This window comes from Sapajus apella, unplaced genomic scaffold (assembly GCF_009761245.1).
Source record: "Sapajus apella isolate SASKATOON/1434 unplaced genomic scaffold, GSC_monkey_1.0 scaffold36, whole genome shotgun sequence".
NCBI classification, from domain to species: Eukaryota; Metazoa; Chordata; class Mammalia; order Primates; family Cebidae; genus Sapajus; species Sapajus apella.
The window spans coordinates 11,631,103-11,646,380 of NW_022436976.1; the positions used below are offsets into that span (position 1 = coordinate 11,631,103).

The 15,278-nt window shown below is 36.1% G+C and overlaps 1 protein-coding gene across 7 annotated transcripts in view; it reads left to right on the forward strand.

Annotated features, from left to right (window-relative positions):
* ERICH3 (glutamate rich 3) overlaps positions 1-15,278 on the forward strand; it is a 108,235-nt gene that overhangs the window by 32,846 nt on the left and 60,111 nt on the right. For 4 of the 7 annotated variants that reach the window (XM_032296589.1, XM_032296586.1, XM_032296588.1 and 1 more), the window contains 2 exons: positions 2,388-2,546; positions 7,171-7,386. In XM_032296589.1, coding sequence (XP_032152480.1) covers positions 2,388-2,546; positions 7,171-7,386 — 375 coding nt within the window. The remainder of the gene's footprint in view (positions 1-2,387; positions 2,547-7,170; positions 7,387-15,278) is intronic. The other 3 variants (XM_032296587.1, XM_032296591.1, XM_032296592.1) reach the window with 3 other exon arrangements.

The following is a 15,278-nucleotide window of genomic DNA, read 5'->3' on the forward strand; positions in this document are numbered from 1 at the left end:
CCACAAAATCCAAGATGGTATATCACCATTTGGATATTTCAGCCAGAGGGAAGGGGTAAAGTGAGAGCATATATCTTCTCTCTAAGCATATGATCTGGAAGTCTCATGTGTCACTTCTGCTCACATCTTATTGGCCAAAACTGAGGCATACATCTACAAAGAGTTGCAAGGGATGCTGAGAAATATAATCTTTATTCATATTAACCATGTTCCCAGATAAAAATTCTGTTGCTAGTGAAGAAAAGAAAACAGATATTAGAGAATATTTGCTACTTTTCCCATGTCTTGCTCACAACCAGCTGTCTTCTGGGTTGGATGTTCAAATTCATCCTTCTTTTCTGCTTATCCATTTTCTTCTCTTGTTTACCACTTGGATAAAATCTAACTGTTTCTGTGAAACTTTAAATTTTATTAGTCTCTTTGGCTTGCCCTAAAGATCCTAGGAACTTTTGCTTCTAAGTTCTGTTCTCAGGTAGTTTATTGTCTGTTTGGCAGTGTTTGTGTGGTTCATTTGGTACTAATTGTTTTGTGTTGCCATTAGATGTTAAAAATTACTTTTTATGTTGTCATGGTTTCCATGGTGGGAATTCAATAAATGTTGATTTAATAAAATCAGAGATTTAGCAACATAGGACATGCTTCTCAAACCTAACTTCTAAGGCTGATTTTTGGTAGCAGGAGCTGCCTTATCATCATTTTTTAATGTATGTACACACACTTTTCCAGAGCTGAACACTTCTTGTTCACCATTCTTTAAAGTCGATATATTAAACCTTAATCATAAGTCACTTAAATACCATCCTTCTCACGCTCCCACCTAAATATGTATGTATTATTCTTGATAGGCTCTCTACTATTGTATTAGAACAGCTGGGTCAAACGTCTTATTTATTCTACTTTTGACACATTGTTAATATATTTTTTTTTTTGAGACAGCATCCCACTCTGGCCCAGGGTGAAGTGCAGTGGCACAGTCCCAGCTCACTGCAGCCTTGACCTGCCCGGGCTCAGCTGAACTCCTACCTCAGACTCCCAAGTAGCTGGTGTATGCCACCACACCCAGCTAATTTTTGTATTTTTTGTAGAGACAAGGTTTTACCATATTGCCAAGACTGATATGCAACTCCTGGGCTCAAGCGATCTACCCACCTTGGCCTCCCAAAGCTTTGGGATTATAGGTGTGAGCCGCTGCACCCAGCCACATTGCTAATCTTTATACTAAACTAACAATATCCTTTCAATGCCCCAAAAGGAACTTCTAATGCACTATCCTGGCACTTTTGATATTTGCTGCAGTACATTCTTGATTAGAAAATGCATCAGTCAGTGGGCTCAGCAGATGACAGATGGCTCAAATAGTGTAATTAGAAGGTGTTTAATAAACTATTTACAAAGAAGTAGGCAGGGCTAAGGAGAACCAACTAGGGATGCTAAGCCTGTTAGGGTCAGCATATCAGAAGCCACAGCACCCAGGCCTAATGGGGGAACAGAGGAATTGGATACCAGAACCAGCTGCAAGTACCTGTAGCTGGGAGAGGGCTTCCCAGCTGTGGTCTTTGGTAGAGGGACCCAGTGGGCCTATTATGACCCTGCAGGGTGAGTCAAGGAGAAGAAAGAGCCTAATCTCATCTCCTTCTAATGCCTATCACTGGTGGACTCCAGCTGCAATCCTGAGCTTTGTCGGTGTAGTCCCTAAAGGAGTGACTCCCAGAGTCTAGGTTGGGCCAGAGAAGGGGAGCAGTAGCTGTAGAGGGACAAATGGAAAATATCTAGTGTAGAAAACCTATCCAATTTTATATAGTAGTTTCCAAAGTTGCCAGTTACAATTTTTTATTTTTGTTTTCCTAGTATTTCAAGGATGGCATTGAATAAATTGCAATGCATTTCCTTTCCTCTTTTGTTTGAATTATACTGTCTGCTTTTACTTCGGCACCACTCTTAAGGCTTAAAAGATTCAGAGTAGAGTTTATATTGAAGACATTTAGACAGAAATGAGCCCATTCCAATAATATCCTTTTAGACCCCTAAAATAGGAACATTATTCAATGTAACATTAAATTGAGCAAAGCCATTGTATGAACAGCATAAATTATTGTCAGCAAGTTTGCAGTATGAATAAAAATACAGGAATGTAAAGGAGGACATCTCCTTTGTCTAGAATACTCTATAATTGTGGCATTTAGTTATGTAGAGGACTTCAACACCATATGTTTTAACAAATACTTTGGGTCATAAGGGTATGTATAATGGAAGGACATAATTAAAGTTTAATCTGTTCAGTAAAAAGGCACCATTAATTACTCTAGGCAATTTATTGCGTTATTAATTGGTTCTGGAAACATGTCAAGGTTCTAATATAAATGGAATTTTTTCCTCTAATTGTCTAGATAGCCCCTCGACCATATACTGCTCCAGGAAATATGCAGCCTCCTATTCGATTGCAGCCTCTTCCCAGTAATCCTGCAGTAGAAACTGTTCCAAAGGTAACTTCAAGGTCCAGATCAAAAACCTCATTGCTGGAAAATGAAGCTCTGTTTCCCATTGGGGTAAATGTTATATTTGTCAATAAATATATTTTAATTTTTGAATAGAACGTTATAGATTATCACAGTTTTCAAGGTATATTTGATTATAATCTACACAGTGAAAATTATATTATGTATGTATGAAACATTTACTGCATACTTGTGATTAATTATGTCTTATTTAAATGGGAAGGCCTGTAATTTGTGTCATTGAGCAAAAAAAGTAAGGAATAGGTTGGTAATAATGTATGGTGATTTCTCATTAGTTTGAAAGGCTGATTGAAAAACAAGGGGAAAACTTTTCTTAACCAGATGTGACTTCTATTAGAAAAGACCTAGTGTTGACTTCTTCCAAATTTTATATCCATGAAACCTAGAAAATTAAACTTTCCAAAAATAGGTTTGCATTTGCGTGCTGACTTAGTTTCCCATCAATGTATGAAATTGCTTCAAGTTTGACTTTTAGAAGGTTGAATATAGAAGGAAAAGAATGTCCATCTTTAAAAAATGCTGAGTTAATCATACATAGGAGCTTGATTCTGCTTCCCTTTCAAGGTTATATCTCAAGTAATTTTCACTTAGTTTAATAGATCACAGGAAAGAAGTATGGTAACCATGAAATGTGAATTTCTTAAATAGGGAGGAAGAATTAGTACATTCACTAATTAGGGAGGGTATTGTTAATTTTTCTAACATGAAGAAAATTTTGCCAACTTACGAAGAAACCTGAGACATAAGTACGATCGTCAGTATGTTCAAAGGAATTATTATATTCAATTTCTTAGGAAACACAGATATGAAATTAAGATATTTTTATTTTTAATTGACAAATAACTTTGACACTAAGAAATTAATTCAGACAAATTATTGTGTTTCACAGTTAAAGTATAAATACAACTCTAAAAATAATACTATATCCACTTCATGTGCTTTTCAGCTTCTGAAGCACTTTTCGGAAACCTTATTTCAGTTAATTGAATATTGGTTTTCCAGAAACCAAGAGAAATTATCCAAAAGTGGTGGTGCTTCATCTAGGGAAGACTGCTTACAGTTAGGCAGAAACTTCTTGAGCCATATGTCAATTAGTTTGACACTTTCTAGGCTCTCATCTCCACTTTGAAGGCCCAGAGATTTCCTGTTTTAACCAGGGTCCAGGAATAGTCACATCTCGTGAGATTGCCCAGGCTAACTAAACGAACTCAAAATAAGCTCATTTTTCGCTAGGTGATAAATGAAAATAGGAATCTCAATGATATTCAGGGGTTATTTATTCACCAAGAGATGCCATAGTCAAAATTTATAGAAGTGAATTCTCCCCCAGTAGGCAGACATATATGAGAATCCAAATCACAATGAGAATGTTGCCTAGTGAGCATGGAATCAGAATGAGGGGATATAGTACAACAGAATGTTAATTCTATCAGGCTTAGATGGCCTGATACTCCCATCTCATCTTGGGAATGGGCTAGCCAAAGGTACCAGAAAGCTCAACGTCTTTGGCTAAAACCCTCTGTATCCTCCAGTGGTAACTTTGCCATTAGGACTAGAAATATTCAACATCCAATAGGTAGGATTTCCTCTTCCCTATATAGTATTCGGATGGGTGCTTTCCATGCTTGCCAAGTTGATTATATTCTTTTTTAAGTTCCATAATTATTAATTCTACTTTGATCAATACATTGTCCCATCAGATATGTGAACACCTTCAATCAGGTATTATTTAAGCTCTGCTGCCTGGGGAGCATTTTTGTTTTTTTCTTTTTTTCTTTTTTTTTTTTTTTTAGACGGAGTTTCACTCATGTTACCCAGGCTGGAGTGCAATGGCGCGATCTCGGCTCACCGCAACCTCCGCCTCCTGGGTTCAGGCAATTCTCCTGCCTCAGCCTCCTGAGTAGCCGGGATTACAGGCACGCATCACCATGCCCAGCTAATTTTTTGTATTTTTAGCAGAGACGGGGTTTCACCACGTTGACCAGGATGGTCTCGATCTCTTGACCTCGTGATCCACCCGCCTCGGCCTCCCAAAGTGCTGGGATTACAGGCTTGAACCACCATTCTGTGCCACTGGATGGCTTTACTAATTGAATCTTTATAGGGCCTTTTCCTGTTTCAAGTTTTTGGGGTATGAGTTATTGAGAGACAGGCAGCTAATGATAGCTTTCATGTGCTGACAAGATTGAGATAAATTCCACAATAATGTCAACTAGCTAAACTCACTTGCATTTAGTAAATATTTATTGAGCATTTACTATGGCCTGGGTACTGCTTTAGGCATTAAGACAGCCAAAACTAATTTATTGGAGCTTATAATGTAATGTTCACAGACAAAATATACTGTGATTATGTCTTTACCTGTCATTTTTTTCAATGGCATTGATGACAAAAATGATTTAATATAAAATTAGAGAAGAAACTCTTAAAAAAGAATAGTATTCTGCATCATTGCTGAGCATGTAGTGAGCACCCACTACATTCTTATTGCTCTTTACAAGAGTAAGGTATATACTTTTGGAAAGCACTTGAAGGTACTACAGATAGAAGTAAGTTGAACTTTGTTAAGTAGCAGGAGGTAGAGTCTTTAATTTAGGAAAAAGTGATTTGGTCAAAAACAGACTAGTTGAGATAATAATGACTTGATTGAAAATGAATGTCTTTAGAAGGAGAGTTTCTCATATATTATTGGTAGAAGTAGAAATTGGTACAAGCATTCATGAAGGCAATATGAAAATATATATCACCATTTTAAATGAACATGCTCAAGCATTTTAACAAGTAGGAATTTATCCTAGGAATACACACATAAGTGTAAAGAAATAGATTCAATAATCTTTTGTATTTGCAGTAGTGAACAATGAGAAGTTATCTAAGTAATAAGGTATTCTTTTAACCTGTTATGTTATATTAAAAAACATTTTAAAAGTATAAAGTAGAATTACTTGCACTGGCATGAAAAGATGTCCAAAATGCTGTCAAGCTAAAACCAGCAAGGTAAAAAACAACATGTTAATTTTTTTGAAAAATTGGTAAGTCATTTCCAAACAAGGCATGCAATTGACTGATACCTACTCAGAAATAATTTTGTTTTAAATCCCTAAACACAAAAGTTCTAGATTCATTGGTTTTCTTTTTCCTATTGTTTTTTACTTATTTTTATTTTTTATTACAATATAAATGTACCCCATTACAGAAAAATTGAAAAATATGAAAAAGAAAAGTTAGAGCATGACACAATGCAATATCAACCATTCTAACAATTGTAAACTCCTTGGTGAATATCTACTTAAATCTCTTTCTGTTAGTAGAATTTTTTTTCAGTCAAAATATGGGCTATCAATGCCCTTCACTTGTAAGTTCCTTTTGCTCATTTAGCAATGAGAGATATTTGGAGAATAACTTCCCCTTATACAAAATAATTGTTCAGCAATTATTAAAATACAAACTAAGTTAGCAAAAAATTAATTAGAAATTCAAAAATAAACATAAGTACAATATAAGTTTATAGTGTATAAACATAAGTAGATTGGTGCAAAATAGATTAACATACTTAAATATTCCTTAAATTTAGAAAACTACCTCAGATACACAAAAATTACCAATTTGTGAAAATTCAGTGACTCACTTAAAACTGACAAATGTAATTATTGATTATGCCTTTGGTGTTTTTTAATGAATAAGGTAATACATGCTGACTAAACTCTAAAACAATATGAAGGTATATCCCTAAAGGCAGCCCCACATTCAAATTTTTTCAGTCATTTTTGTTTTTAACCAGAATTCACACATAAATTATTTAAAAGAAATTTATGGTCACACCATATGAACCTTTTTATTTCAAAATAAATAGATTCATGTTTTTTTTAAACATGAATCTGGTGAGATCTATCATATGAACTAAGCAACATTTAAACACTCTCTTATTGATGGACTTGTATGATGTTACATTTTTTTCAACTAACTTCCTTATATGTATGGAAGTGTGTGTGTGCATGTGTGTACATGTGTGTACATGTATCCTTATACCCATTTATATTAGTGAACTTGTATAGTTATCTGTGCAAGACTTATTCCTAACACTAGAATTCCTAGGTCAAAGGGTATGTACCTTAAAATTTTGATAAATATCTTAATTTTTCCTCTGTAAATGCGGTAATAATTTATTCTAAATAGTACATGAGTAATTTATGCTAAACAGTACATGCCAGTTTGTTTACAGCTTTGCAAACCCTGGATATTCTAATACCTAGATGCCTGAAATCGGAATATGAAAAAGGTACTAATTCCCTATTGCTAAGTGGACTAAAGCTCTGCTTTGAAGCACAACACTTCAGACTTCCTAATTTTAAGTTGTTTAATTTTATTGGGTTTAATTAATTGTTGAAGAAAAACTCCAAAAGTATTATAAGAATGTCATCACTTTATGTTAGTTAAAAAAATATCACATAAGGTTGAAATGTTATGAATATTTAATTTGCTGCAGATACTACAAAGTGTCATTTTTCAACAGTCTGGAATGTTTTGAGTTTGTCTATTGGTATCAGTTGTGTTTGCATGCAATGTCAATCATATTGACTTGTCTTTAATTTTGGGTTACATTGAGTCGCTGATCCTGTTTCATTGGTTCTTACATGATGAAATATGATTACAGGGCAAGAAGGCAGTGATGAAGTTCAGGAACTCCATGAGCAATTCACAGAGAATGAATTCATATCAACTTCCAAACATTAACAGCTACATGATGCCTATTCCTCGTCCACCTCCCCCAAGTGGGAAAATCACAAGAGAAAATAGATCTGAAACATGGAGAAGGAGAAGATTTCGTCCAACCACTGCTCCAAATGGCTTAGAACCTCTTTTTACCAGGGTGATTATGGAACAAATTTTTCTTTTATTAATTTAGCACAGATTACATTGCACTATTAGATTTCTAGATTTGCAGTAAAAGAATTTGGAGGAAATTGCATGCAAAAAATGTTGTGTGGAAAGACATACAATTTTATAGGTAAGCCTGAATGAATCTGAAAGCAAAGGCTTAAATAGTTCAGTTACATAATCAGGTTAGCACAATTAATAATAAAAGATTTAACAACTCTTGTGGTCAAATTTAATTTGAGCAATACCTCTTTCCAAATCATTTATTTCCTTAAATTCACCTATTCAATCACACGTTATTATAAGTATCTTAATATCTCTTTTGTAAAAATTCAGAAACCCTGATATACCTAAAAAACAAAATACAGTTTAACAATTTATGGCAAATTACTGTATTATACCTAGAAAAATTTTCTTCCTGTGTTCTTTGAAAAGATTATAGTTTGTTGTATTCATTTTCTCAAAATATTGATAGAAGAAACTGTTCTAAGGCCAGTTGGAATTTATACACGTACAAACTAGTAAGAAAGCAAAGACCTCTTCATTTTTATTATGTTAAATATACAACCAATAGCAAAGTTTTGTGATTGGCAAATAAGCTGGGTCATCATTTCACTGACTGACCATGAGGAAGTGAAGTGCCAGCATGCACACAGATTCTTCAAAACCAACCTCACCTTCAGGGACCTTATTCACCCCATGTCCACATCTCACTCCCAGTAGCTATCCTTACCTCTAATCTCAAAAAGTGGGGGACCATCTTCTTCCTCCTTGCTTGAATTTCCTTTTTTCAACTCTACTTTTACCAATTCTCTCCTTTTGTGGCTGTCTTTGACAGGGCGTTTTCTCTTTCATCCCCAAGCCCACCCTTGCGCTGTGTCTTTGATCAGATACTCTTCCACTGTTAATGGTACCTCATACTATCTGTCATCCTCTCTAATTTGGATTTGCCACCTTCCTCTAATATTCGTCTCTGTGTCTCAACATACCCAGGCCTTAGATAAGGGAGTCAAATTCTTTCCTCACATGCTGTAACCTTAGACTTCTGTTTTATCCTGCTCTTCATTAGTGAGTTCTCTATAGAGCAGTTTACTGAAGCTTAGCCTAATAACCCCAGGCAACTCAACTTACAAGAATATTCTTGCTCATAGTCTTATCTACTGTTGGTCAGCTGTAATTCTAAGACCCAGACTGGAGGAACAGCTCAGAATGAAGGAGTCTGGGGTTTGCCGGCCTCATGGGGAACAGAACCACAGCATGCTTTTAAGGTTCCACTCAGGAGTGGCACATGTCACTTACACTTGAATGCCATTTGGCAAGTCCTTGAGCAAGGCTGACCTCAATGGAGTGGGAAGTATCAGTCTCTCACAGAAAAGGGCAGTGGATATTTGGAACAATAACAGAATCGACCACATCCACTATTTTAATTTTTCCCTCTGCATGCTGGCATCGGTTTCCATTAGGCCAATGAACATGCTCTCAAAAGGTGTGGCTCACACTCAGCAAAAACAGTGACTTACTCATCATTCCCAAACACTTGGTGGTAGGATTTGATTTTCAGATGTTAAAATGTCTTACTGGGATATACTCTACCTGTTCATGCTCTTTAAAAAACAAGTCTAAATGTCTCATGGGCCATTAGAATGTATAAAGTCTTATCTATATGTACAAGTTCAACAACAATAACCAAGCAAGCACCATGCACTCACAACATCTTCACAATGAACTCTGCTATCAAATTATGCAGGAGCCCCCTTTCTCCCGCCCCATCATTCTTTACTTTATTCCAGAGCAACCACCACACTGACTTTTATCTGAACTATGTCCCTGCTTTTCTTTAGAGCTCGATCACTTATGCATAAAATTTCAAAACTAAGCTCAAACCTAGCATTGTAATGAAAGGACACTATTTCCAGAAGAAAATAAGCTGAGTAGAATATTTGGATCACAGACTGGGTTTGGTTTTTGAAGAGTTTTAAAAGCCCCTTCTGAGGAAGTCAGAGTGACCAGGTCACGAGTGTGTCAAGGTATCTGGTGAGGTCCTAGTGTGAGTCAGACATGGGATGTCCAGCAAGAAAATGATCAGGGGAATGTGCTTCTGTAGCTGGGCGTGGAGGAGGGAGCAACAGCTTCTTCATCCCAGGGTCATGACAAGTGAAGCACAAATAAGCACCTGAGCCAGGTTCCTGTGGGATTCTGCATTCAGGTTAGAAGCACAGCGTGGTGTCAGCAGGCATCCTGGCTTTGACAGACCTTTTCATGCCTGTCTCCTGAGTCAGAGGGCTTCAGTTTGACTTACTCTTTTTTCTCCCCCCCAAGGAAAAAAAAAATACCTCTGTTCTCTCTCTCTCTCTCTTTTTTTTTTTTTTTTTTTTGAATCTCTATTTTGGGAATGTTAGAACTACTAGACTGATGCTCTAAGATTCTTAGCTTTTCTCTCCTACTTTCTACTTCTTTGTCTTTTTGTTCTACTTGCTGAGAGGTTTTTCAATTTTATCTTCCACACATTCTACTGAGTTTTTTCTTCTGCCATGTTTCAATTCTAAGAACTCCTTTTGTGTTCACTGAATGCTACTTTTAGAATGCATCTTATTCTTGGTCTGTATGATTTTAACTCCTTGGTATTTGTGGAGACTTGGTTTGTGAGCTAATATATGTCCAGTTTTAGGAAAGAACCGTATTCTTTCAATGTTGAAATCAGGGTTCTATAGATGTTCAATAGATAAATTTAATTATGTTACTCATATTTTTACATTCGTAGACTTTTTATGTGCTTGGTCTCTTAATTCTTGAGTTATAATGAAAATTCATTCGCTGTAATTATGGATTTGTCAATCTGTCTATGCCAAGTTCTGTTTTGTAAATGTTTGAAAATCTTATATGCTCTCAGACTTCAGTTTATTTTAATCTTACTGGTGAGGGAATCCTTTTCGTCATATTACTTTTTGTCTTAAAAATCTATTTTGTCTAATAATACTTCTTATTTTCTTTAGATTAGTGTGTGTGTGTGTGTGTGTGTGTGTGTGTATGTGTGTGTGTGTGTACTGTATATGGAGAGTTGACACTTGAGTAACATGAGGGTGAATGATGTCATTCCCCTGCACAATTCAAAGTTTGCGTATAAACTTTTGACTCAATCAAAACTTAAGTACTTATAGCCTAGTGTTGACTGGAAGTCTTATCAATAGCATAGTAACATAAATATTCAATTAACACATATTTTGCATGCTATATGCATTATATACTGTATTCTTACAAAATTAAGTTAGAGAAAAGAAAACGTTATTAGGAAAACTATAAATAAGAGAGAATACATTTATAGTACTGTACTGTATTTATCAATACCATAAATTATGTCTTCTGTTTACAAAATGCATCGTCCACCTGTGAGCAACCTCAGCTAGAGACTTCAATTCAACCTTTTCTTGTAATGTCATGACTTTGCTTCCTGGAGTGCTTCTAGCATCATCAGTGAAACTTTGTTGAGTCCCATGATGTTATTCAGTGTTTATGGTGTCACACTAAATACGATGAAAAATATCCAAAACTTCAAGGGATTGTGTTTTACTGTGACAAATGATTTTCTATTTTTTTTTTTTTTGAGACAGAGTTTCACTCTTGTTACCCAGGCTGGAGTGCAATGGCCCAATCTCAGCTCACTGCAACCTCCGCCTCCTGGGTTCAGGCAATTCTCCTGCCTCAGCCTCCTGAGTAGCTGGGATTACAGGCGCGCACCACCATGCCCAGCTAATTTTTTGTATTTTTAGTAGAGACGGGGTGTCACCATGTTGACCAGGATGGTGTCAATCTCTTGACCTCGTGATCCACCCGCCTTGGCCTCCCAAAGTGCTGGGATTACAGGCTTGAGCCACCGCGCCCGGCCGACAAATGATTTTCTAAAGAGATGAATTGCTCATATAGACATGATTAGTGGCACATCACATTTTAAGTGGATATTCGCAACACTTGACCTCACTACAATAGCAAGAAAAGGAGGCTATGAAATTATTACAGTAGAACAGTATGTACTGCAGTTGATTTTATACAGTTATGATTTAATACTGCATCTTTATATTTGTTTACATTTCTCTTGATTGTGAATAGCACCATGCATGATCTGTTAAGTGTATGTGTAAGTTTTGATAAATCTTAACTTTTTATAATAGGTTCGTATGTATTTATGGTAGTAAATGATAAAACAGACTAGCATTTACATATGTTTTATGCACTCACAATATACCTAACTTTTTCTTATTTTCAAAATATCTCTAGCCTATACAGTTTGCTTCAAGTTTTTTCAAATTGTAAATATCCAAAGAATTTTCCAATATATTTATTGAAAAAAGTCTGCATATATGTGAACCCATGTGGTTCAAACCCATGATGTTCAAGGGTGAACCTTGTGTATACACATAAGTATGTGTGTGTGCATATGTATGTATACATCATTTTCACTTTCAGTCTTTTGGTATCTTTAGATTTAAACTTTAGGCTTTAAATGTGTTTCTATAGCATATGTGTGGATTGTGTTTGATTCAATCTGAGAATCTCTGTTCTATTAATAAATGAGTTTAGTCCAATTATATTTATTTTGTTTAGTGATATATTTAGATTTATTTCTACCATCTTAGTATTTTTAAATTTATTATGATGATGTTTCTTTGCAGAATTTTAGGTTATTAATTGCCTCCTCCTTAAACCTCTCCTCTCTTGCCTTCCATGGCATTCTGCTTTCACGCTTCCTCGCTGTCTCCTTTTACCTCTTCTCCTACTCCTTTGTGATTCTTTTTTCATCTTCACCCATAAATCTAGCCATTCGTATAGGTTTCAGTCTTTACACTTGTTTTCTATTCAAGATGTAGTCATCTTCACACATGATTTCATGCTAGATGTCTGTTGGCATTGACTCTAGCCCCAATCTTTAGGCATAGAGTAAAAATGGCTCAGTGTGGAGAATTACATACTTTTACATTAATACTCAAGTTTAGTTTATTTAGATATGGAAAAGATTCATTTAAGGTGAGATGGCTCTTGTGACTAATTTACACATATAATCATTTTTCATTTTATGACTACCATTCACCAAAGCATCTTTTAAATCCTCTTAAAAAAAGGAAGAAAGAGTAAAAAGCAATGAAATATAATTAAACATTATGGAAAAACTCTCGACATGCTCCTCTACTGATTAAAACCTTCACTAGTTGACCCTTGCTTAATGAAAGTAGGTATATCCTTCTGCAAGTCTATTTTAAAATGTGGGTTTTTAAAAATTATTCAGGTATGTTGAGACTTATAGATTAAAAGACAATTGCTATCAAAAAGATTGTTACAGTTCCCAAGAAGAGAGGACACACCATATGCATTGATTATGGATCCATCTAGAATAACGTTTGCCAGTCTGGGCATTGAAGTCCAGCTAAATTGATAGGTAAAATTAACCATGACAGGGCCAGGTGCAGTGACTCACATCTGTAATCCTAGTGACTTGAAATGCTGAGGCAAGAGGATCACTTGAGTTCAGGAGTTTGAGACCATCCCAGGCAACAAAGCAAGCCCCATCTCTAAAATAAACACATAAATAAGTAAAGAAATAAAAATTAGCCAAGCATGGTGGCACTCATCTGTAATCCTAGCTGCTAAGGAGGCTGAGGCAGGAAGTTCGCTTAAGCCCAGGAGTTTGAGGCTGTATTGAGCTATGATTACACCACTGCACTCCAGCCTTAGGTGACAGAGCAAGACGCCATCTTCAATAATAATAATAACAACCCTTACACGACATTATACAGAGCCACATAAGGAAGCACCAGGGTAGGTTAGGAAGCAGAGGGAGTGAGGAAGAAAATGTGAGCAGGAGCCCTTATTATGATTTCTATGGGAAGGAATAGGTGAGGTAAATCCTGAAAATCTAGAGCTCTGACGCCTCTGTAAGGATTGAGGTGTTTCTGGGCATGTTAGGAATAAGCATGAGGTAAGGTTTACGTGGTAGTAAAAAAACTGGCCTAGATAAGAATGAAAAAGAAAAAAGAAAGCATACTAAAAGCAAAGATGGGAGGCAAAACCAGCGAGAAAGAGAAGAGAAAGGGAAGAACATTTACAATGCAGTGATGTGAGGTTTTCATACAACCAGTTCCTGGTTTTTAGGATATGAACACTCTTCCTCTGGCTTCTGTCAGATTTTCTCTCCCTAAGGCCACCAGCATCAACATGGGGATTGCTACTCTTTATGGTCAGGCTGGTTTTGTATCAGTCTTTATCAAGGAATAGTCAGCAAAGTTGGCATTTGGTTTAACAGGACAGTGTGAATCAGTTTTCTTGTTTTGGTATCTATTGAGTTACTATAAATGTAGTAAGCTTCCTATTTACAGTGGAACAAACCTACTGTAGCTTTATCAGAATATGGAAATGACAGAATATAGAATGCTTCATTGTTCCATGTCTGTGTCCAGTCGGGTCAGCATTTATTAGGTCCTTACAAAGCATCTGCACTGGCAAGTTACTGATGGCATGAAGATCAGTAGGACATCATCCTTAGGTACTGAGAGAGAGATAATACAAGGAAATAGTTCCAATATCATGTGATTCATATAAATAGAGGCCTAGAGATCAAAAGTAGTTGATAGTGTTAGGGCCACTACAATCAGTTCAGTTGCTAGACATTTAAATGTAGCATGAGAAATTGCAATCACTGGGAGATAGTAGGAGTTAGATAATATAACACGTTTTATGTTGTCTGAGGAATGTTGGAACTTATTCCATGAATATTGGGAATCACTGAAGGATGTTAACATGATCTATTTAATCACAATAGATCACTCCGATTTCCAACAGAAGGGATATTTTGAGGAATATCAGACTAAAAGTGGGAAGACTAATTCGTAGGATGACCATACCTATCATTTTTCCTGGAATAGTTCAAAATTCTGCCTTTCCCCCTCATTTCCTAATTATTAGTAACACTTCTTTCACTGTGCTTCCAAGTTTGGATGATAAATTTTATGGTCACCCTACTTGATGTCCAGAATTCACCAGGGCTTCATGAAGTAGATGAAGAGGAGTTACTGCCCAACACTATCAAAGAGAACAGGCACTTTGACACCTGTACTGTCTCTTAAATCTACCTCCCACACAGGCTTGGGCATGGATAAAAGGAGATTTCAGTGAAAACTTAGTGTATCAGTTGAATGCTAAATGTTGCAACTATATAATGGCTGATGGGTTAACCACTCAGCGGGCTTGCTATTTATTTATCAGCTCAATTGTACTTGCCTAAGAAATCTTAAAAGAAATGAGAAGGAAATTCATAAGGAACTGGTGAAGGAAGTCAGAAAGATAAGCTTAATTGTGCAGCGGCATAAGGCCTTGCTCCTGTTCTTCAAATGAAACTGAATTTTCATGGAAGGCTTTCATACTTAACTTGAGCACAGCAGAAAGGGCCATGAAACCTTGTTAAAGTTTCATCTGTCTAAGGTCATTTTATCTTTGCAGGATGGTAAGTATAGAGGCAATTCAGTCAACTGAAAGAAACAACTGTTTATTTCTTAGTGTATATATTTAATCACGAGCTGTCACTTGGGCTTTCTGTTAGAACCCAGAAAAATTTACTTGGTGGCAATAATTAGGGAATAATTGTTAAAGATAATGGAATAATGAGACCCAAGAGAAAAGAGATGTTACTATCAGAAGTATGCTTTAGCAGAAAGCAATGTGAATAAGAGGAAATGAAAAGGATAAAGGGCTGCTATTTCCTTTATTTCCTCTTTAAAAGTTTCTCCTTCCAGTTCCTCATTGCATACATATGACCCAGGTCTTTCCCTGGCTCTAATCCCACTATTACCTTGTATTTATATAGTGCTTATCTCCTACAAACTCACAGGGCTACCTCTA